Raw genomic sequence first — 24,678 nt, forward strand, 5'->3', positions numbered from 1 at the left:
TCGGGCGCCGCCAGCTGCTGCCCCGAGGCGGCTCACCCCTCACCTCGGAGCCTCGCCTTCCCTCCTGCAAAGCGAGAAGCCGGCAAGACGCGCGCCCGCCCGAGGCCGCCTCCGCGCGGGGCGCTGCCCCTTTAAGGAGGGCGGCGGGGGTGGGGCGCGGAGGCGGCGGCCGCGCCCCCTCCCTCCCCTCCGGCGCGCGTCGCACCACCTGTCTCCGGCCTCGCCCCGCCCCCTCCGGGAGGGGCGGGGCGGGGGCGGGGGGCGGGGCAGGAAGGCCGAGGATTTACCTTGCGGGGCGCGCGCGCGGCGCATGCGCACGGCCGGACAGGTCCGCGGCGCCCTCACTTCCTGGCATTGCCCCCTCCCCCTCCTCGCCGTTACCCTGTACATCCGGGTCACTTGCCCTCCCCGCTCGGAGCCGCCGCCGCCGCCGCCGCCGCTGCCGCCCGGCTCGTCGCGGCGCCGCCACAGGGGCAGGTGCGGAGGGGCTCCCGGTCCGGCCGCCGCCGCCCCGCTCCGGGCCCGGGGCTCCCTCTAGCGCCGCTGAGGAGCCGCCGCCGCCGCGGCTCGAGGAGGGCGGAGGAGCGGGGCTGAGACAGCCCGGAGGCTCGCGCGGACGGTGAGTGGCTGGTCTTCGCCGTCTCCCGGGCCCCTCGCGCCCCCCGCCCCCCGCCCCCCTTCCCGGGCCCGCGGGCGCAGAGGCGGGCGCGGCGGGGGCCCCGGAGCCCCGGGCCCGCCCCCGCCCCCCGCCGCCCGGCCCCGCGGGCTCATTCATTCCCACCTCCTTTCTTCCCCCGCTTCCTCCCCGCGCCCGCGGCGCCCCGCGCGTGCCCGCCGCCCCCTGCCCGCCCCTCCCCCCACCCCACCCCCGCCCCCGCCCCCCGGAACCGGCCTCCGGGGTCGCCCGCGAGCGGGCTGGCGTCTCTAACTGCCCCCGCGCCCCCGCCCGCGCCCCCGCCCCCTGCGCCCTTCCACCTGCGCGTCCGCGCCGCCCCCCGCCCGCGCTCACCTGGGCGCCCCGGTCCACGGCCTCGGGCCTCGGGCGTGGTCCTCACGTGCCTTTCAACACACACGCACACGCGCACACACACACACGCACTTTCTACCAGGATGACCCCAAACCTGTGACTGTCAAAAAGCGGTAGTTGAAGTGGCAGTAGCTCTGTGTGTGTGTGTGTGTGTGTAACTCGGGGCCATTCTGGGCTGCACCAAATACCTTTTTCTTTCTTTCTTTTTTTTTTTTTTTTTTTACCTCCCCCCCCCACCCCCGGAGGGGTATATCTGTGACGGACTGATGTCTCTCTGAGGGTAAATCGTGGCAGAAGTGGCAATTGCTGTGTGTGTGTGTGTGTGTGTGTGTGTGTAACTCATGGCTCTTCTGGGCTGTACCAAATACCTTATTTTTTTTTTTTACCCTCCCCCCTGGAGGGGTATCTATGACGGACTGATTTCTCTCTGAATGTAAATTTTGACATTATTTTTTCTTTCTGATTTTTTTCTTTTCTTTTTTTTTTTTTTTAAGATTTATTTCACAGAGTAAAGCACAAGCCAGGGGAGGCTTCCCCCGCTGAGCAGGGAGCCCAGTGCGGGGCTTGATCCCAGGACCCTAGGGGTCGTGACCTGAGCTGAAGGCAGATGCTCAACCGACTGAGCCACCCAGGCGCCCTCGCCCCCCCCCCCCCCCATTGTTACTCTTTCCTCTCCGCATTCCTGCTCGCTTGTTTGCCAGGACCGATTTGCAACATTAATTGTTTGCAACATTACCTGTTTGTTGGTGAGACTTGTCCCTCGTCCAATTTGCCAGCCGCAGTTGCCGGAGTGTCCCCCTGGCGCGTGCGGAAGTCACTGATGAAATGCGTGGATTCTTGCAGTGCCACAAAGTGCCATTGGGGGGGGGGGGAGACCGAGATTTTTGGAATTTGTTTACACTTTCTTCCCCCACCCCCTCCTGCCAATTTATGGAGCTTGCCATCTTTTTTACTCCTTAATCTTTATGTGGAAAATGTGTATCGGTCAATTTTGTGTTGTTAAGAGTTTTGCAGTTTGGCAGGCTGACATTCCAGAGGAGTGTTTTATATAGCCGAAGGAATTTCAGTCGCTTGAGTCTTTGGGGACTTAGTGCAAAGCATTTTAGACAAATGTACCTCAAGAAAAACACGCTGATCCTTTTAATGCTTTAATTGCATTTGATGATAGAAGCGTAGTGTCTAGAGCATCTTGGTAGCGGGCTCATTTGATAACCCCTTTTTAAAGTGTTGTAGTTGGCTAAAACTGATAAGCATTGGTATGATGAAATGATAGTCCCCTCCCTCTTTTTTTCATGGACCATCATTGTCCACAATAATGAAGTCAAAGGAAGGTTTTTAAAAGTCCTACAATATACCTACCTAGGCATCAGTATGGTATAATTGCTATTAACGTTAATAGCAACATTTTCTAACAACCCTTCTGGGGAGCGAGGTATTAAACAGGCACTTGGCCATTTGTTCTCCTTTAGGTTTTTGATAACCACTCTAGCAGTAAGATTTCTTTCTTAACTCATAGTTAGGATTGCCTGCCTTTGGCAGAGCAATTTTGTTAGATAACACATTTTTACATTTCTTAAAACTTTTAACAGTTCTTTAGCTGCTCCAGAAGAAGCTCTTGCTTCATAAGATGCTGGATCTATAGTGTAAACTCTACATCATTTGATAGTTGAATAGAGGCTAGATTTTTCTCTTCTGTGAAACTGGTTCATCAAAGGGAGACGTGATTAGTAAATTGATTCTAATTGCCCCAGCAAAAATATAATTTCAGATTCTAAGATTAAGCAAATGTGGTTTATTTCTGATAGATTACAGGTGATACTTAGTCAAACTTAGAATTTCCCATTTTTCTGAGCTTTTCCCAAAAATGGGATAAAAAAATGTGTTACATAGTGTCACTCTTGAGATTATGTAACTCCTATTTGGAATGGTCATTTACCATAGTAAGTAATTGATTGAGGAGTATAGAGGGATACTTATTTCATTTTACTCCTGGTTTCCTTGGGGAAAATACTGGGCTGTCACTTATATAAGGTTTCTTAAATCATTAAGTATTGATGCACTTAACTGTTAGGGCCTATAATTTGCTCTCTTTCACTGTTTAAGGAAACAGAATTATAATATTTGGAAATATTTATATTGTTAATGGAATTCACACTATTATTTTTGGTCTCCCTTTTTCTTTTACTGCACCAGAATTTAACCTGGTGCACAGTGGATACTCAAATGTTTTGAATAATTGAAAGAATGGCAAGGTCAAAGAGTTTTTGACTATAACATCATTTTGTAATTATGTGGCAAAGTTTTGGGGGAAATGTTGATTGAGCTGCAGTTTTCTCAAGTTTGTATATTTTGAGGATTGCTATATTTGATTAAACCGCTTTGGGATTTTGGAGGAGAAAGTACAGTAGACATATTATTTTGTGTTACGCTTTAGTCCATTGAGTAGATTTGTTCACTTAGAATTGATTTTGGTATCTTGTGATTTTCATGAGCAATGTCAATTCAGGTTACGTCTTGTGCACTTAAAGTCACCGTAAAATTCTTGGATGTGTAAGCTTATCCTATATTATGATCAGTTCACTAAAATTAGGTTACTTTTTCTTTTTGTTTTTAATTTTTTTAAAAAAGATTTTATTTATTTATTCATGAGAGACAGAGAGAGGCAGAGACTCAGGCAGAGGGAGAAGCCGGCTCCATTCAAGGAGTCCAATGTGGGACTCAGTTCCGGGACTCCAGGATTACGCCCTGGGCTGAAGGCAGGCGCTAAACCGCTGAGCCACCCAGGGATCTCCTAGGTTAATTTTTCGAGGGATTTTTTTTCAGGTGGCTGAAATGGAAGAATGTGACCGTGGTTATGTAACATTTCAGTGGTGGTGGTAATGCTGATAATAGTAATTAGCACAAAGTGTTTACTATTTGCTGGGTCAGGTTCTAAGAAATTCAACCTTTACGGCAACCTTGTTAGGTGTTAGCATTCCCATGTCACAGTCTAGGAAACTGAAGTTACATAATAAGAGTGACACAGCTACTAAGTGATAGAACTTGGTCTTGGTTCTTTATTATGCTGCGATAGTGAGCACCTACTATATACCAGGTTCTTTATATACATGAAGGTAGTTTTATAACCACCCTAGGTTAATTCCTAGTTAACTCCTCATTAACATTGAGAATGTCAGGCTCAGAGAGTTAGGTAACTTGTCCAAGTAGAGTGAGGAAGGCTGGCATAAACCCAGGCCTCTGTGATTTGTAGTCTTTACTAAAATTCTATTTCAAGGTACTAATTTGAGGTCCTGTATTTTATATTATATATTTAGAAGGCATACTTAGAACAGCCAATCTAAAAACTTTTTCAGCTGACACAGGATGGAAAATGTTCACTTCTCTACTCTCTTGTGAGCATATATAGGATTTTAATTTCTTGCTCACTGGCTGTAGCTTCACTCTTTTCCCACTCATGTAAATATATTAGAATGCAAGTGAGTGAAATTTGTAAAACTTTTTAAACAAGGAAATCATTCTTAGAATATTGATTCTTTAGAAACACACCTTTCTTGTGACAAATCACATGTCTTGATAGTGGGACCATTTTTGAGAATGGCTTTTTCCCAAAGATGTTGTGATTTTGTTTAAGTAGAAGACCTAATACAAAGATATATTTTTGTAGTTATTTATTTTGAAAAGATGACATTCACTGGTGGTGTTATATGCAACACTGTGAAGTTTTCAATCCTGTACAGTTTATTTTCTGCCATGTGAGTAATTTCTACTTGATAATGTTCTAGTTGGTGCATTATATCAGGTATTAAATATAAACTGAACTTTTCCTTGTGGTTAGAATATTTCTTCCAGTCATAAATTGGCATGTTCTCATATAATTCTAATTACACTGAATACTAATTTAAGTAAAAGATTTTAGGATATACTTGCTATAAAAAAAGCTATGACATTTTACCAGATATTATTATTTGGGGATTAGTTATGCGTTTTCTCTGTTGTTTGTTGAGAGTAATAGAGAATTGAAGGCAGTAATTTAACCTGTGATTTACTATGTCTTGAAGTGAATTTTACAGTTTGCTGATCTGGACTCTTATTGAGAGATTATACTCACTGTAGAATTTTAGTATGTATGGGTAGAAACATTGCATTTAAGCCCTGATTTGCCCTTGTCTGATAGTGTGAAGATTCTGAGATTATCTATGAAATGGGAATAATGTCTCTCACAATTCTTATGACATTTTAATGTTAATTTCAATGTAATATGGTAGGGATGGCAAAGTAAATTTTATTAAAATAATACATTTCTTTGGTGGGGGTGGAGAGGGAGAGAAAGAATCTCAAGCAGACTCCCCAGTGGCTTGTTGACTCCAACACACAGGCGTTTGCTGTCTCTCTCATATAAATAAATACTAAAAAAATAAAAATAAAAAAACTTGTTTTTGATAATGTATTTTTTGACAGCTAGCATAATACTTGTTATATGGTTGTTATTGATCCCCCAAGTAGTTAGTGAGTACGTGAGCAGGCTTATAATAGTGAATAAAATATTAGTGGGCCCTCCTTAGAGTAGAAGATAGAGAAAGATAGACAATGTGAGTTTAGGGCTATGTGTTCCATAGGTACCCTTATGAGTCCGGGTAAAAGCCCATGTCGTAATGCCATTTTAAACTAACCTGAGGAGTGGGCCAGTAGTCAGGCAAAAAGGGAGAAATGCCTGGGCATAAGATGAGGGAGAGGCAAAAGCTTTGAGATAAGAGAGATCAGGTACATTTTAGAAATGGATACCGAATCTGTATGACTAATATAGGATGTAAAGGAGGGCTGGGAAAGAGGTGCACAGTAAATAAACTGTAAGCCTGACTGCCTGAGTTGTGTTAACAAGTTTAGGTTGGTTTGCACTGAAGGCTATGGGGAAACTTACAGGATTTTAAGGGAGAAGAGAGTGAAATACTCAGCTTTGTTCTGCAGCTTTTAGAGAATGGATTGAAAGTGAAGTAAGATTGGATACAAGTAGGCAATTTAAGAGACTGTTGTTGCTAAGTCCAGGAAAGAATTAACAATCAGTATTTGAGTATTGGCATTGGAGGAATTGTATTAAGTCTATAAGATTTGATGATTTACTGGATGTAGGCTCTGTAGAGCCTGTAACTTTGCTTCTGGTGGTAGAGTATGGGATAAATTTTCCTCAAAGATCGTGTTACTATTTCATGTAAAGTTGAGATGCTTCTGGGGCTAAGACAAAGCTAGATGTATTCTCAAATATGCACTTTCAGTTGACTCTGTACATTGTTAGTTACAGAGTTTACCCATCCCAAAGTAAGCATACCAATATGGGTATTCCTAGGTATTCCCTGGGCTCTGCCCAAGTGGCGTAGGGGAGCATAGGGCTCTGCCCTGTGATGTACCGTCCCATTTCTGCTGCGTTGGAAATGAAGCTGGGCCTTGAGTCTGTGCCTGCATATTCCTACAGCTTCTCGGAGTCCTATGGATGATGACTGAGGAGACAAACCATGAGGGAAACAGATCTCTAAGCACTCCCTATCTGGATCTAGGTTGATTGGAAATGAAAGAAAAATCTGCTTTTATCAGCTGCTATTCTACTGAATTAAGCTCTTACCTACCTTCTTTTGCAGTGGTTGCTCAGGATTCCAGATAATTTATTTTATTTGAGGAGAGATGAGGAGCCTTACCTAACATTGGCAGTTGACACTTTACATACACTTTGGGGTCCTTTATTTGGCAAGGAGGGTTGGTAAAGTGAATGATAAATGCCGTTTTTGTAAGATAAGCCTGGCGTTGTGGAAACTGGGGCCCATTTGACCCCCATTATAAACTGTCCTTTAGAGTAAGTCAAGGTGGGGGACAGTAGGTTAGAAAACCAAAGTAGGAATATGAGTCTGGGGACTCATGAGGCCTCCATGAGTTAGGCATTCAGTTTCCACAAGAGGCCAGTAGCATGCTAACAGTTGCTTTAGAGAAGGAATATGCCTGATAAGTTGTGTCCTCCCCTTTGTAAATCTTACTCAAACCCTATTGATTGAATATGGATGTTCCCTCCCTTTATAGGTAGGGTGGTGATGCCATGGGTGCCTCTCTGTATCTAGAAGAACCTTAAAGCTTTGAGTCCCTCTCAAAAGTTCCTTAGGCAGTGTACTGGTCCTATAGCCTTCAGTCCATAGGGGTCAGGGAGACCTCAGCCCCATCCTTTATCATTTTTTTCTGCCAAGCAGGAGAATTTGGGAAGTAGAAGAGGAGGGTGTAGATGGGAGCACCAAGGGAGAGAGCAGCTATACCAGTAATCAAAACTTTGTGTTCACTTTTGGTTATTCCCTTATAGTTAAATCAAAGGAACTTCTAATACTTTTGGTCCAACTAAAATTTCATTTTGGCAGCAAGGCCATCATTACTTACAAAATCTATTTTAGTTTTGAGGATTCCATGGTTCAGCAGTCACAGCCACATTGCCTTTCATCTGGAGACACAGGGCTTGTTGCCTCATTGTCTTGGCATATCCCTTCCTCTGCCAGCCCAGAGGAGAACAACCACCAAGTCACCATTTGGGTGGCTTATTTCAATTCCACTTCTCACTGCCTGGTTTCTCTAAACATTAATTCAACTCCTGTTTAACAGGTACGGTAGTAGGGATCCATATTCTCACCTTCTCCCCACCTACCATCTGACCACTCTCAGATCTCAGAATGTCTTCCCATTTCTTAGAACTCTGCCCTTGGGCGCCTTTATCTTCTGTCTTCTAGAAAGTCATGGATGGCTCTCTCATCATCCCATCCTTACTGCCAATACTGTCCAGAACCATGATGCATGGTAACTTACTATCTTGCAATTAGGATCTTACCCTAATTGCAAGATAGTAAGTTACCATGTGCCATATTTTCATGGATGCTGGTAGAAAACATGAAACTCCCGTGTAAGAGATGAAGGACAGTTTATTACTTTAATAGCAGTAGCCAGGACATCAGCATTTGAGATGTATTTTCTCCAAGGTAAGTTGATAACTGTTAACACTTTCTGAGAAAGTAATGAGTAACATATCCAGGCGTCTTTTGATTTGAAAAAAATCATGTTTTTTTTTAAGAATTTCAGGGACATTAAAGTGAAGTGTTAGAAAACCATCTTGGGCTGCAAGGTATGAGATTACTTTGTTTTTGTTTATATCAAACTATAGTTCTCTACTTAAAATTCTGGAAACCTCTAACAAAACAATTTAAGCACTTAAAAAATTTATTTATTTATTTGATAGAGTGAGAGAGCACAAATAGGGGAAGTGGCAGAGGGAGAGGGAGAAGCAGGCGCTCCACTGGAAGCCTGCTACGGGGCTTGATCCCAGGACCTTGGGATCATGACCTGAGCCAAAGGCAGATGCTTGACTGCCTGAGCCACCCAGGTGCCCCTAATGAAGCACATTTTTAATGAGGCAGCTTTTCCTTTAGATCTTAAGACAGTGTAGATTTAGGGGAGTTAAGAGGGGTTGGCATAGTTGGAGGGAGGTTTAAACTTAGAGTTTTCGTGTTTTTTTTTTTTTTAAGGGGAGTTGGGCTTCATTTTATCAATCAGCATTTTCTAACTCTTGTCCAGTTATTTTCTGTAAACAAACGTAAAAATTTTACTTTGAAAGCTAACTTGTTGAAAATTGTTACGTTTAAGCTTGTTTTGGCTTAAATATTTAATATGTTCTTGCATTATGTAAATACTATTTACCTAGTTGTTCTAAAGTACAGAAAAGTCAGCTTCATTTATTCTATTCATTTGGCTTAAAGTGTACATGAATGTACAGAGCTGGAAATGTAAAGAAATCTACCTACGGTGGCGCCACTTCTAAGTTATTAGTGGATAAAAGTTTGATGTCTAAGAATCAAGGGCTGAAGCATTTTGGAAATACTCTTTGATAATTGGGACTTCCTATATTAAAATGTGAATATAGTTAAACCAAAGCTTTTCCTTTTTATTTATAGAACAGTATGTTGAAGCAATAGTCAAAATATGTAGCCTGGGGTTGGCAACCCTTTGAAATGGGTGTGCCAAAGTTCCGTTATAGTATGTGTCATGGTGACAACTGGCCAGTGTTCTGTCTTTGGTATGTGTCACTGACCCTTTAGTAGTCTATTAGCAAATTAAAAATTCATTTAAGAACTTTGTTTTAGCTGATTTTCAGTGTTCTTTACAGCAACGTTTAAAAATTGTGTATATTTTATTAAAATGAAATTTAACTTTTTAAACCATTCTCAGTTTGCCTAGTTTGGGTAGGTAGATAGCTTATGATTTTAAGTAATTAAAAAAATATTTAAACATTTCAAAGATTTCCCTAGTTGAGGTAAACAAGCAAAACTTAATGAAGTCTTTTCACTGACTCTGGTCTCTCCGATCCTTTCTAGGTTCTTACTTGGGTCTTACAAGTGAGCATTTTTTTTTTTTTTTTCAAGTGTAACTGGTTTACAGTGTTACAGGAAACTGTCTTCAAGTCATAAAGTAAGACTAAACAGGTGCTGTAAGACAATTTATCCCAGACAGTTATAAGTCACGTGATTGGCAAATATTTTCTCCCAGTCTCTGCCTTGTCTTGTTATTTTCTTAATGGTATGTTTTGAGGTGCAGGGGTTTTGAACTTTGATAGAGTTTAGTTTCTTTTTCTTCTAAGGATCATACTTTTGGTGGTGTGTCTGTCAAGTCTTGGCCCAACCCAGGGCCGTGAGATTTTATGCTTGTGTTTTCTTCCAAATGTTTTATATTTTGTAGTTTTAGCTCTTATGTTTGGGTCTGTGATCCACTTTTAATTAACTTCTTAGAAAAGATTTTATTTATTTATTGAGAGAGAGAGAGCATGTGGAGGGAGGGGCAGAGGGAGAGAGAATCCCAAACAGAATCCATGCCAGTCACAGGGCTGGTTGCTGGGCTTAAACTCTGGACTCTGAGATCATCACTTGAGCCAAAACCAAGAGTTGGATGCCCAACCTACTGAGCCACTCAGGTGCCTCTAATTAACTTTTATATATGGTGTAAGGTAAATTTATTAAGTTCATCTTTTTGTATATAGATATCCCAGTTGTCTCAGTCCCATCTATTGAAAAGACTGGCCTTCCCCTGGTTGAATTGCCTTGGTATCTTTGTTGATAATTAATTGACCCTAGACATATGGGTTTATTTCTGGACTCTTTTTTTCTGTTTTATTGGTCTTATATGTGTAGCCTTCTGCCAGTACCACATGTCTTGATTACTGTAGCTTTTCATGCCATATTTTAATAGCACAAATAGCATTCTTTTCTTATAAAATTATATGCACGGGGATCCCTGGATGGCTCAGCGGTTTAGTGCCGCCTGCCTTGGCCCAGGGCGTGGTCCTGGAGTCCCGGGATCAAGTCCCACATTGGGCTCCCTGCATGGAGCTTGCTTCTCCCTCTGCCTCTCTCTCTCTCTCTCTCTGTCTCTCTTGAATGAATGAATAAAATCCTTAAAATAAAATAAAATTATATGCTCATTTGTTTAAAAAAAAAAAAAAAGAATGAAAAAGTAAGCAAAAATCACCATCTAAGTAATCAGTGTTCTGGTGAACATCTTTCTAGCTATCTCTGCACATACATGCATGTTGTATGAATGCACACCCATCCTCCACAGTTATACATAAAGACACATCAGTATTTACCCCACGCTCATTGTTCTTGTGTACTTTTTGAGTGAATACATTTATTGTCAACTTTAAGAGAGAACTGATTATTTTTCTTTCTTTAGGCACTTCTGTAATTCTGTGAGTTTTTACTGACATACACTTCTGAGAAGAGCAGAGATTCTTTGGCCTAAAAACTGAGTGCTTTTTTTTCTTGGTAGCATGTTAATTGAAATTTATTTCTCACTTCATCTGCTGAAAGATGACTTTAAAACAAATTTTCTAATGTGTGCTCTTTTGAATGGACGGCAGATTATGTGTGGAACATTAACAAAATTAAACCCCAAATCCAGTTCTAAACATTTAAAGTTTCTATAAATCTGCTCTTGAGCATTAGAATAACTTTTTGGCAGTTGTGATTACCACTGTGGAGCCAGTAAATACTATATGTGTGGTGATAGAGTTTTATTTGCGATCATATAGCAAATAAAAGGACTGATCCCTGCTGCAAGTTTATTTTTGCCATGTTAATAAAGGAATAACACCTTTTGCTCTTTTGCATTTTGTGGATTCAGCCTGTAATCCTTGATAAAGTAGCCATTGTGGAACTGTGACCAAACTCTGAAACACTTTCTCATCTTGAGTGTAGGTCAGATCTCATGGTCAGAAACATCTGGCAGTACGGAGCCATTAAAGGTTTTGAGTTTAGGGAGTGGCAGTGACAGGTTTCAAAAAGCCGCCTTTACATTCATTTAGTGGGAATTTGATGTTTGAAAAAGAAATGCTGAAATTTTGTAGAACCGGATTCCTCAATGAAATTAATAAATGAAGTGGTTTTGTACAAGATTTTAAAAAGAAAATTTAAGAAATATTCACATGACAAATGGACTCTTTACAGAAGGGAAAGTAGCATGCTAAAGCATTAACTGTGGCTAACTATGCAGTGGAATTATGGGTTTTTCTTCCTGCTTTTTGTGGAAAACTTAGTAAAATGCTAAATGTATCATATAATAAGATGTTAAAATGAAACTCTTTTATTCTGAATTTGGCCCTAAGTTGAGAGATGCATATTTCTAAGGAGAATTTTAAGGATGCCATGCAGGAGCATAAATAGCCAGAAAATGGATTTGTGACCTCTAATACCTACCCCATCTGTTGGTATAAAGAATCAGGTAGCTGGAATTAGAATAGTTTTTGAACTGAGTTGTTGGAAATTGGAAAAGTGTTTTTAAACCAGGTTGTTAGTGTGCCAGGAGTTTCTTCTGACCCCCCCCCCCCCGCACCCCCCTTCATGACTCCCTCTCAAGTTAGGAGCTTTCTGGTAACGATTTGGAGAACTGAATATGTAACTTGTGCAGTTTAGGGAACACAGTGGCTTGATGTCTGTCTCTCTGTGCCTGAGTGAAGAGAAGCTTTCTGCTCTGGCAGCACAGCAAAGCGAGGTTACCGTGTGGGTGGACTGCCCATCCTCCCTGAGCTCTTTGGCAGAAGGGGTACATGTTTCCCATGGACCGGATGAGGGCTACTAGTGAGAGGAAGCTCATAGGATCAGGGTGATAATGAGGCAGAGGGGGAGGAAGAAATGGGTGGATTCCCACAGGGGATGCCTTATCTTGCATCAAGGAATTGCAGTGAGAGATCTCCAGTGCTGGAGTGGGTGAGTTTCCAAGGAACTCCTGAAAGCATTTCCTGAAAGATCACTTTTAAATACTTTTTGAGCTGAGCGTGCTCATGCCCTCTAATGACACTTGACTTCTATGCTCAGGTTAGTAAGGTGGAATGGAGGGCTGGAAAGCCCTTTTGCTCTTGTAATGCCTAGGGCTAGTGGGCTGGTGGCAGAACTGGGACGTGGGGAGAAGCTGTAGTGCTAGGTGAAAAATTTTGACAATTACACTAAACTGGGTCTACCAATTTCTAAATTCCGACAGTTTTTATAATTTGAAAATGATCAAAGTCATAGGCTTGCCTAAATAAAAGTTCAGGAACATTAAATTGTCACCACAGAATAACTTTAAAGGACAGTGGTAGATAAAACATCGCCTTATGGTTACATCCTACAGGTTTTGCTTGTTCGGGATAATGGTTACAATTGTTTTTCTAATAAAACTCTCATTGAAAAATTTTTACAAGAAGGATGTGCCCACTGAGGCGTTTTGTTATGAATGTCATCTTTGGGTTGTCAGATCTGTGCTTCAGCAGATCAGTCATTACCAGCACTGACATGAGGGTTGGGAAACTAATTTTTGAGGTTCATTTTCCTCATTTACTTTTTTGTTTTTTTAAGATTTTATTTATTTATTCATGAGAGGCAGAGAGAGAGAGAGAGGCAGAGACACAGGCAGAGGGGAGAAGCAGGCTCCATGCAGGGAGCCCGATGTCGGGACTCGATCCTGGGACTCCAGGATCACGCCCTGGGCTGAAGGCTGCGCTAAACCGCTGGGCCACCAGGGCTTCTCCCTCATTTACTTTTTATGGAAAGGGCAACATCATCTGTTTTGCAGTGTTTTATGAAAAAGTTATGGTCTATAGCAAAATGTGTGGTATGCGGTAGGTATTCACAAATATTAATAACCCTCTTATTTACAGCAAATGAATCCTAAAGTTTTTTTTTTTAATTTTTTTTTATTATTTATTTATGATAGTCATACAGAGAGAGAGAGAGAGGCAGAGACAGAGAGAGAGAGAGGCAGAGACATAGGCAGAGGGAGAAGCAGGCTCCATGCACCGGGAGCCCGACGTGGGATTCGATCCTGGGTCTCCAGGATCGCGCCCTGGGCCAAAGGCAGGCGCCAAACCGCTGCGCCACCCAGGGATCCCCGAATCCTAAAGTTTTAAATATGTTCTTACCCTCCTTAGTATGTGCTTTGCTTCTAAATGTAGTCCTTAAAAATACCAAACCGATTAGGGGATTGAGTATGACTACAGGATACTATCTAGGATATAAGAAATGCTGGCTTTTAGAATAGCTAAAAATTCCACTTTTGATTTGAAATGTAAAATATTTTCAGAAAGAATGAAAAGTATACTTACATGTTGTTTTTTAGTGAGGAAGCATATGAATTAGGGGTCTAAAGAAAAGGTAGGCCTAGGTGGAGAATCTTTTCATTACTGTTCTTGAAAGAGTTTAGAATATATATACAACGAAAAGGAAGGCTTCTTATTGTAGAGAGAACTCTGTAAAAATAAGTATCATTTCAGTTTTCTTTTTTTCTCAAAATGTGTTTCATTGTTCTTTTTCCAGAAAGTTCTTAAATTCTTTTAGACATATATTTTTAAGTGATCTTAGTATTTTGTCTTTCTGAATGTTCTTATGCTTTTTTAATGTTCATGCTTTGAAACTTAAAATTTTAATGATACAGGTACTTCTTTAAAGTCTCAAAAAAGTAGGTAATCTTTAATTTTAGAGTATCTTTATTGTTTATACTCTGAATCCCAAGTTACATTTGTAACATAGTTAAGTTTTGCTTATTTGTAGGAATGGCTTTAAATTAGGCAGAGAGTCTTCCTATAGGAGTCCAGAATATTCTTTATAATTCATTCAAGGATATTTGGTGCCCTTCCTAGGTAATTTGAATGGAAAAGGGAATTTATTGGCATAATGCCAGGTAGCTCACAGAATTAGTGGTAGAGAGATTTGAAATCGGGTTCAAAAAGTGAACAGTAACCAGAGGAGGGCAGGAAGCAGATTATGTTACAGTAGCAGTCTGGTTAGGACACTGTGGCACTGGTCCCTTGTTGCTGTCCCTGTGAATGATTACTCAAGTATCCCTAGTCTTTGAACCATTCTCTCAACATAGGAAGTCGTGGGAGTTGAGGGGCAGTATTTGTGGGCTGACCTTCTGTGACCTCCACACTTGTGCTGCATTGACTATCCGTATCTTACTTGGAGGCCTTGGCCTGACAGATTTAACATGGCCAAGACAATTCCTAGTTTGGAAAAGTTTTAATTTGATTTGCTTTTTGTTCTTGTGTTTATGCTGTTTTGAGAATAAAACAATCAAATATATACTGTTTTGCATTTGCACACAACATAGTATGTATGCATGTTGACATTGATTTCAGGAAATGACGGTCCTTTCTTATTACGTACAAGGCAATATGATGCAATATACATGTTCACATATGCCAGAATCTGGAAGTATTGAATGTTTTCTATTTGCCTATCTCTGCATAACCTTTAAAAGTTAGGAGAAACAGTTCCACTCAAGGGTTACCAACTCTTAGGGCACTTGGGTGGCTCAGTCGGTTAAGTGTCTCTGCCTTTGGCTTAGGTCATATCTTCAGGGTCCTGGGATCGAGCCACCCAGCAGGCTCCCTGCTTGGCTCCCTGCTGTTCCCCCTGCTTGTGCTCTCTCCCCTCTTCTCTATCAAATAAATAAAATCTTTTTTTTTTTAAAGATTATCAGCTCTTTTGAGAAATAAAGTTAACCTATATGATATGATGCTTTTGTAGTTGTGTGTATTGATGTTTTTATCTGTTAAACCCATTAGGTAACCTGTGGCTACTAGTGGACATCTCGTTCTTAGGAAGAAAGCCTGTAAGACATGTAAGGTTGTTTTTAAAAAGAGAAGAGAATCTCCCCCTAGCCCTTGCCCTGACCATTTCATCCCAGGAACTATTGAACCATGTTGAACTGTGTATTTTAAAGATAGAGCTTTAACATGTACATAGATAGTCTTTGATGATTCAAGAATTAGAATAGTACATGTCCTTTTTTGAAAATGTTTTCCTGTCATCTGGCTTGTCAATTCAGGCTCGAGTAGTCAAAATCTGGTATTATCTAAACTTCAATAAGTAAAAATAAGAGAAGATAAAGATTCAGACGTACATTGCAGATGGAATAGTAGTTGAAAAAATTATCTTGTGTGTTTTGTGTTTAGTCACACAGAAAAATCCTACCCATTGTTTGTGGAGTTCTTGATGTTGCCTCAGTCTCATGGTTAAGCAAGGCCTTTTTCTTAGGAACTTTAGTGTTGATCTATTATGAACCCTTTCCTGACAAACAACACTTAAGATGTCTCTTTTAGGAGGATGGAATATTCCCCTTTTCCAGGTTGATAGTTATGCTCATGTTTATCCTAAAAAGTTTTATTTAACATAAAGCTTGCCGAGTTTAAAAAATGTCTTTGAAAGTTGTTGGGGTAGCGGTATTTTTTAAAACATATCAGGCAGACTCAAACATCATTGCTCTTTCTGAGACTGTCTTCTAAATATACTTCAGTTATCCCTGTTTTCCCATTGTAGTTTATCCGAAGAACTCCAGTTCTATAATATTTTACCTCCTGCATTGCAGTATGTGTTTGTGTATTGAGAGGGAGCACACACATGGCAGGGAGTGGGGAGCAGAAGGAGAGAGAGTCTTAAGCGGGGCTCAGTCTCACGACCCACCCACGAGATTGTGACCTGAGCCAAAATCAAGGGTCGGAGGCTTAACCAGCTGAACCACCCAGGTGCCCCATTGTAGTAATTTTTTACATATCTTCTTGTAGACTATGATCTTCTGGAGGGCAGTTCTTCTTTTACTCAGTATTTTATACTCTGCATTGCATAACATATCTGGTCTGTTGGAGGTCTTCTAATCTTTATAGAATTGCCATTAGGAAGCAGTTCACATTTAAGATTGTGGCAGAGTGTTTTAAATAGTCTTTTAAAAATCTATTATTTGATTGTTACCCAGACAGATAGCTGTGCAATAATATCACATATCAGATGTACAGTATCTCCCCAAAGGATACTAGATATCCAGTGATCAGTTATCTACATTTATTGCAGTTATTTTGTCAGCCTGGAAAAATTGTTATCTATAAAACACATTACTATATTTTATTTAAAGCCTCTTTATCACTTTAATTTTTAATAGGAAAAATTACACATTTTTAAAAATTTTTGTCAGTTACTTGCTACCTGTATATCTATCAATCATTTCTTACTGCTCATTTTTCCCAAATTCTTTTAGCAGGGTGGTCAGTCTTATGGGACCATAACTCCGAATGAGTTGTATTTATGCCAGGCTGCTTACATCTTTTATCATGTTGTTTAATACTAGATCATTCAGGGGCAGCCCTGGTGGCTCAGTGGTTTAGCGCTGCCTTCAGCCCAGGGCCTGAGGGATCGAGTCCCACGTCAGGCTCCCTGCATGGAGCCTGCTTCTCCCTCTGCCTGTGTCTCTGTCTCTCTCTCTCTCTCTCTGTGTCTCTCATGAATAAATGAATATAATCTTAAAAAAAAAAAGAAATTGTTATAAAAAATTTTAAAAAAATACTAGATCATTCATCCACTCATTCAGCATATACACACAGAGACTACGATGTTGCAAGCATTGTGCTTGAGTTCAGAGGCTGTACTAACAGTGAACAGACTGTGATAACTGCTTTCAGTTCTGGGAAAGAGCCAGGCATTTTGATGACTGAAATGATGTTATGGGCCCCATTTGAAGATACTTAACCTATTCTTGGAATATACTCTTTCTTCTCTTACACTGTACTGTTCTCTAAATTTTTATTATAATTGTAGTCTCTAACAATAATATAGTGTGGACAGAATTATTGTGGACTTGTTACTTTTTATATGTGCAGGTATTATTTCCATAGGAAGTCATTAACCTTTCAGGATAAAGATTGTCTGATTACTTTATATCTCCAGTAGTGCTTTTGATATGAACATTTTAATAGTACTTGTGGAATTGACCAACAGAAACTCTGTAATACTCTGGTGTTGCTTAAACTGGGCCCTTAGAACTACAAGGATGGTAGTAACAGTACCTACACAGGCGGAGTATGGTTTACCTGACGTGACTAGTAAGACCTGGGAAAAGAGTCAGAGTAACAGGTGCCTCTCATTCTGAGTCTCTCAATTGTAGGGGGTGTAGGTATTATCTTCTTTTGGACAAATGAAGAAATTGAAGCTTTGAGAGACTTAAGATTCTTGCTCAGAGTTTTAAACACCGATGGACTCTTTCTGTCAAAATACATTATATGTGGATGAGTATTTTTGCTAGGAATATGATTAATTTTTTTTTTTTTTTTTTTTGGTCGTAGAACTCTTTGGAATTAGGAGAGCAGTGTATGACAACCCAGGCACAGAGCTTCTCTCTGAAGCCCCCAGGCCAGATGTGGATCAGGTCTATAATGCTGCTCCTGCTTGACATCATGCCGCAGTTTGCTGAACTAAATGCTGCACTGGCTTCTGTTATTTGTGAGCAACACGAATTGCCTTTAAACCAGCCAGATTTTGCAAGTTATTTCCCTAATTTTTAATGATATATTTAAGAATTAAGAAATTTTAAAAGTGGGATGCTAGTATTTTGATTGTATTAGTAGTTTCTAGTTTTCTTGTGCATATGTTGGTTTTTCACTCTAATGTATGGAATAGGCTTTTGCTTATTTTTAAAATATTGATAGGTGACGCAAAATACAGCTATTTGTGTTTTGAAATTTGTGGTATGTGATTCAGACACAGAAAGAGAACATGTTGGGCCACCTGGGTGGCTCAGTCAGTTAAGCATCTGATTCCTGATTTCGTCTCAGGCCATGATCTCAGGGTCCTGAGATCCAGTGCTTTGTTGGGCTCTGCACTCAGTGAGGAGTCTACTTAAGATTCTGTCTCCCTCCTGTTATTCTCGCTTCTGCCTGCACTCTCTCTTTAAAACAAAACAAAGAATGAGAACATGTTGCACTTCTGTGTTGTGAGAGCATTATTTCTGTTTTAGCACTCTAGGTTATTGCTATTAAACACTTGCTTATGTTACCTATTTCCCCAATAGAAAAAAATGGCTCTGTCAAATTAAGATGTGAAAACTTAGCTTTGGGACTTTGGATTTCCCAACCTTGAACTTGTCTGTGTTTTTGTTATTGTCAGGTGTAATTCAGAGATATTCTGCAAAGTGTCAGGATTGTAGAAAAAGGACATGAGTGGATGGACATTGTACTCGTTGCCTCCAAAAGAGACAGTTTTCCTTTTGTTTATGTAGGTTAAGATACGTTGATATTTATATATTTACATAGGTAGCATGTAATTAAAAGTGAACAGTCAAAAAAAAAGTGAACAGTCACCTTCCTTTTCTTCGTTATATAGCTTATAATTTGGAGTGAACGTTATTTTTATGCCTTGGCTACATTGTCATACGTCTTTCTAAGTTTGGATTTGTTTCCAGCATTTTGTCTGTTGTATTCTCAATGTCTTGAAATGTATCCAAGAATTCCTGTTTTTCTTAAAGTAATCTCTAAGCCCAACATGGGGCTCTAACTCACAATCCCAACATCAGTCTCATGTTCCACTGACTGAGCTAGTCACATGCCACCCCCCAGAATTCCTTTAATATGATTTTTTTTTTTTTTTTTGCTAGTGTTACTTCTTCTGGGACATCTTCATCCTTTTCATCATAACCACTTTCTTCATTTATGGTAATTAAGTTCACCTTCCCAGAGCTCCTCTGACTGGCATGTTTAGTTTCTCTGATGGCAGCAGTGTCACATTCTTGCAGTCAGTCTTTTGTTCTGTAACTTCAAACTCTTAGAGTTTGACTTCCAGTGTTACTTCCGGTTTTTGCTGCACTTTTATCTTTGTTGGCAAGTTCCCTCATTTGCTTATCCATTTTTCTAAAATGCCACTGTGGGGTTTGTCACTAGGAAACAAGGAGGTAACACCAGTGACACACTTTGTAGTCTGTGCATGACCTGAGTAACAGATGTTTAGTGAACAATCACTGGTAGACTTGAAGGAAATGATGTAGTTGGTCACTAATAATGATGTAAAAGATGGGAGAAAATGATGAAACTTATAAAGCATACTGTATTTATGCTATTTTCATCTTTCATTACATTTTAAAGAGACTAGACATTTTAGAAAAAAAATATGGGTATGGTTTATAAAATGATGATCATTACAGAAGCATTACATTTACAGAGTATTTATTGTGTGTCAGGGTCTCCTTTAAGTGCTACCATACAGAAGTAATCATGGCATAAGAAGACCTAGAAGCCTGAGATTTGTATTCACTTATTTGAATGTGAATTCAATGTGAGTTCCAGTGTGTATCAGACATGGATATTATGTGTACTGTGCTTGAGAATGTCAAATTAGATACTCTTGTAATTCTAATGTTAGTAAGAGAAATAATGACCATGTTCAGTAAAACTGACATTTCTGTTAATCTTCGCATAATCTTTGAGATTATTTTTGCTCTTTTACAAAGAAGGAAAACTGATGCTTAGATAACTTAAGTAATTGGAAATCTGATTTTACAAATAAAACCACTGCTCAAAGAACCTATTAATTAAATAAGTGGAAACTCAGCCCAGGTTTATATTATTTCAGAATCAGTGCTCTAACCACTTTGCTTATATTTATTTCCTTTTTATTATTAGGGAATATAAAGGTTTTTTTAATGTAAATGTTTACTGTTTCCTTGCTTTTACAAATTATGTTGTTTCCTCTTGACATTAATGTATATTAATATACATTAATATTTTATGTGAAAATTAAACATTAAAATATTTTGGATTTCCTTTAATTTTTATATGATTTGACTCTATGTTCCCACTTTAAATTTCTTTTTTTTTTTTTTTTTAAGATTTTATTTATTTATTCATGAGAAACACAGGGAAAGAGAGAGGCAGAGACACAGCAGAGGGAGAAGCAGGCTCCATGCAGGGAGCCCGATGTGGGACTCGATCCCGGGTCTCCAGGATCACACCCCAGGCTGCAGGAGGCACTAAACCGCTGTGCCACCAGGGCTTCCCCCGCTTTAAATTTCTTACCGTGCTTCAGGTTACTCTTTTAAAGATAAGGTGTTATTTTTGAGTGGGTTTTTTTTTTTTTTTTTTCTTGAGATTTAGTTTTGAGAAAATGCACTCTAATCCACCTAGAATATAGGCTGAGATGGTTGTATCTCAGTTGTTTTTTTTTTCTTCTTCTAAGATTTTAGTTATTTATTCATGAGAGAGACAGAGGGAGAGGGAGAAGCAGGCTCTATGCAGGGAGCTCGACGTGAGACTCTATCCCAGGTCTCCAAGATCAGGCCCTGGGCTGAAGGTGGCACTAAACCGCTGAGCCACCTGGGCTGCCCTGTATCTCAGTTTTTAATGGGATGATTTCTTTTTTTAAGATTTTATTCATTCATGAGAGAGAGAGAGAGAGAGGGAGAGAGAGAGAGAGAGGCAGAGGGAGAAACAGGCTCCACGCAGGGAGCCCGACGTGGGACTTAATCCCAGGTCTCCAGGATCAGGCCCTGGGCTGAAGATGGTGCTATACCGCTAAGCCACCCGGGCTGCCCAATGGGATGATTTCAATACCATTTATTAAATAGAGTTTTCTTTATTGCCCTATAATGATTACTTTATACATTCCTCATCTGGAATATTCTCTTTCAACCTTCTTCCTCTTTTTCCTGCTTGTCCAAATCCTATTCATTCTTCAAATCTATCTCAACTACCAGGGCTTCATAAAATCTTTCCTAATACCTGATTTCCATCATCTACCCCTAGCTGAGATACCTTCTTTTTTTTTTTTTTTTTGAGATACCTTCTTTTAATTGCCACAGCTCTATATGTAGATATTTCTCATGATACCTCATTTTTACCTCGAATGTTTTAATTGCTGCAGTAAGAGGAGGTGCTTCTAGAGAGCACAATCTTTTTCATCCTAGCATCTCCTCGGATATTTATTTTGGTACTGTACATACACACACACGACTTTCCATTAAGTATTTGGTGTGTGTGTGTGTGTTTTAAAGATTTTATTTATTCATGAGAGAGGCAGAGACACAGGCAGAAGGAAAAGCAGGCTCCATGCAGGGAGCCCCGACATGGGACTTGATCTCGGGTCTCCAGTATCATACCCTGGGCTGAAGACAGCACCAAGCCGCTGAGCCACCCGGGCTGCCCTGGTGTGTGTTTTCTTTACATTTACGTACAATTGGAACATTGTGATTTCTCTGTTCTCTTCCCCTGACTATATATCTGTATCAGTTCCACACAATTTTAATTATAAATGTGTAGGACTGGTTCTTTTCTTCTGTTCTTTAAAAGTTTTTCATAGACTTGCATGTTTCTTTTTTTCTCAAATGGATGTGGAATAACTTTGTCAAGTTTTTAAAGTTTACTAAGAGGGTGTCTGGGTGGCTCAGTTGGTTAAGCAGCTGATTCAGCTTAGGTCATGATCCTGGGGTTGTGGGACTGAGCCCTAGGTCCGTTGGGCTCCCTGCTTAGCAGGGAGTCTACTTCTCCCTCTCCATTTGCCCCTCTCCCCAGCTCATGCGTGCTCTCCCTCTCTCAAATAAAATATATTTTTTTAAAGATTTATTTATTTATTTATTTATTTATTTATTTATTTATTTATTTATTTATTTATTTATTTATGATAGAGAGACAGAGACACAGGAGGAGGGAGAAGCAGGCTCCATGCCAGGAGCCTGACGTGGGACCCGATCCCGGGACTCCAGGATCGCGCCCTGGGCCAAAGGCAGGCGCCAAACCGCTGAGCCACCCAGGGGTCCTCTCAAATAAAATCTTTAAAAAAAAAACTGAGATTTTTGCTGAAATTATATAATAATGCACTTCCATAATACTGTGTGATCTGGGAACGTGGTTAATAGGCCCTTTAATTCAAGTGCTCTTTTTCTGTTTCTCCGATGGCTCTAAGATTGCCTTGTGTATGTCAAGGGGAGCTTAAACAAATGGAATTGAATTAGATTTTATCATGTACCCTAATGAAGGAGGAATGCAGTGTAGGGTTGCATAACCAGTTAGATGTATGTATCACTTGAACTGCTGCAAAGCTGCAAATGTGGTTGACAGAATGCTCTGAAGTCATAGCTTTTATGTTTTGCTGGAGGCAAAGGAATTTTAACACTTACTGAAGAACCTCTAGGTTTGAGTAAGAACCTCTAGGTTTGCGGGTTTTTAGATGCCTGGATTATCTAATTTACATATTATCTAATATTCACTACTTATGACCTGATATTTGATTTCTAAGGGTAGAAACAATTACAAGTGTTTTTTCTTGATTTATTAAGAATTAGAGTGAATAGAATTTTTCCCCGTGGTTTTAAGCAAGTGGCACTGGTTTTCCTCCTCTAGTTTATGAGAGTGGCCAGCCAAGCCACTTGTTTTGTTTATTTCTGGGTGGCTTAGGTCTGCCTTAGGGAAGGAAGTTTGTTTTTGGCAGAAAAAGCAAAAATGTGTTTATTCATTCCACTTGTAGTAACATTGATCCAAGAGGAGCTTTTGAGGAAAACCAGGATGGTTAGGCTTTGAACATAAATAGCTTCCATTCATCTCCTACCTGATAGAAAAAAAGGAAAAGATTAGAATTAATAATATATAAATTATAGACAAACCTAAAGCAGGAGTTGCAAATTGCTGTTTATCAAACAAAATCCTCAGGCTGTTTCTTTTGGCCTATTGGTTATTTATAAAGCTTAATTAGTTGATAACATCTAAAAATTGTTTTACATGAATATTCAGCCCCAGATTACGGGCATTTTTAGCATGGGTGTTAATAGCCATGGTACTTCTTAGATTAAGCATAGGCATTTGTTTGCCCTAGTTAGCGCTTCTAATATGGCTCCACCCAACCCAGATGCATTTAACTTTGCAGCCCTTCCTTGGAGGCTTTTGAATTAAGAAGTAATAGTACACCTATAACTGCTAATGCAGCTGAACCCTCCACTTTAAGTTAATAGGAGCTAGAATAGTAGATGTGAAAATTTTAGGTAGAGCTGTAGTGGAATTTGGAATGTATGAGAGAAGGTAGTTGGAGAGGAATCCAAAGTTTTTACCTGAACAACTGGAAGGATAGAGATGCCATCTACTGAGTTGAGTGAGACTAGGTAAATCCTGTTTGGGGAGGGAAAATGAGTTAGTTTAGTTTTGACATGTTAAGTTTGAGCTATTAAAACATCCTAGAGGAGATACTGAGTAGGCAGTGGCTATGAGAGTAGGGAGTTGGAGAGAAATGTCTAGACTGGAAAAGTAAATTTGAGGTACATAGTTGATATATAAAGCCATGAGATGGAATGAAATCACAAAGGGAGTTGAGGACCCAGGACTGAAGCCCTGGGCACATCAGCATTTGAGGATTTGAGAGAAGTTCAGCAACAGATTATTAAAGAGCATCTAGTAAGTTAGAACAAAAAGGGAAGAAGTATGGTGTCCCAGAGTATCCTGATTGGTTTCATACCAGAAGCAGAGCTGGAGACAGGCTTTTTATGCAGATAATTTACTGGAGAACTGGGGTACGTGAAACAGGGAGGAAGGAAAGTCCGTGCAAGGGTCTCTTATTGACCTGGTCACATCTATGAGTACCTGGGGCTTGATCCAGAGGAGGTCCTCTGAAAAGACATGAAGAATATGCTCTGGGTGGAAAGGAGGAGGTATTTATCTACCAGATCCTATTCCTCAGTGGTCAGGGTTGCTCATAGGGTGTTGATAGTAACATCTCCACACTTCCAGGTCAGAGTTCATAGGTCTCAGGATGGCTGAAGAGTACCTGTTAAGCATCTCTTAGAGCAAAGCCTGAGAGCAGAAAGTGCACCTGTAGTGCAGCTATGGGGAGGTACCTCAGTTGGAGTGAAAAGGTGAGGCGGTGCGCAGTAGGTGCCTCATTCAGGCTCATATCCTCCATTAAGTACTTGCCGTTTAGTCCAGTCTTCTGCACAGTTTTCAAGATTGTGGCTGGCCACAATCTCTACATTAGACTTATAATAGGAGGGTTAGTGGAATAATGTTCATTTTTACAGTCCTTTACCTCTCATTCTAGATTACCCTTACTTTGAACCGTCACTTGAACAGGTCGAGGCATTGTCCTGGTTCAGTGACACAGACCTTCTCTAAGGGATCAATGCCTGTAGTTGATTTCTCCTTGTCAGGTCATGATTGTTGCAGCTGCTCATTTACAGTTGTTCCTGAGCATGGCTCAGGAATCCCCTAGGTTCTGGCTAGGGACAGAGCTTGTCCCCATTGTGTGAAAGCAGCCATAAGTTCTCATGTTAGGGTCACTTTGCAGGACTCACCAATATGGTAGCTCTTAATTTAGCA

The 24,678-nt window shown here is 40.4% G+C and overlaps 1 protein-coding gene and 1 non-coding gene across 20 annotated transcripts in view; both read left to right on the plus strand.

Annotated features, from left to right (window-relative positions):
- Positions 1–24,678, plus strand: part of CYRIB (CYFIP related Rac1 interactor B) — a 146,479-nt gene that overhangs the window by 68,065 nt on the left and 53,736 nt on the right. For 3 of the 19 annotated variants that reach the window (XM_041768407.1, XM_041768423.1, XM_041768414.1), the window contains exon 3: positions 17,680–17,836. The exons of 5 other annotated variants lie outside the window; for them this stretch is intronic. In XM_041768407.1, coding sequence (XP_041624341.1) covers positions 17,707–17,836 — 130 coding nt within the window. In that variant the 5' untranslated portion in view covers positions 17,680–17,706. Of the gene's footprint in view, positions 1–438; positions 620–17,679; positions 17,837–18,986; positions 19,045–24,678 lie in introns of those variants that run through there. 11 more of the 19 variants (XM_041768422.1, XM_041768419.1, XM_041768415.1 and 8 more) reach the window with 9 other exon arrangements.
- Positions 6,351–6,550, plus strand: LOC121499193. Its single transcript, XR_005990037.1, has one exon. It is a non-coding gene; the product is annotated as a small nucleolar RNA SNORA73 family (small nucleolar RNA).

This window comes from Vulpes lagopus, chromosome 9, assembly GCF_018345385.1.
Source record: "Vulpes lagopus strain Blue_001 chromosome 9, ASM1834538v1, whole genome shotgun sequence".
Lineage (NCBI taxonomy): Eukaryota > Metazoa > Chordata > Mammalia > Carnivora > Canidae > Vulpes > Vulpes lagopus.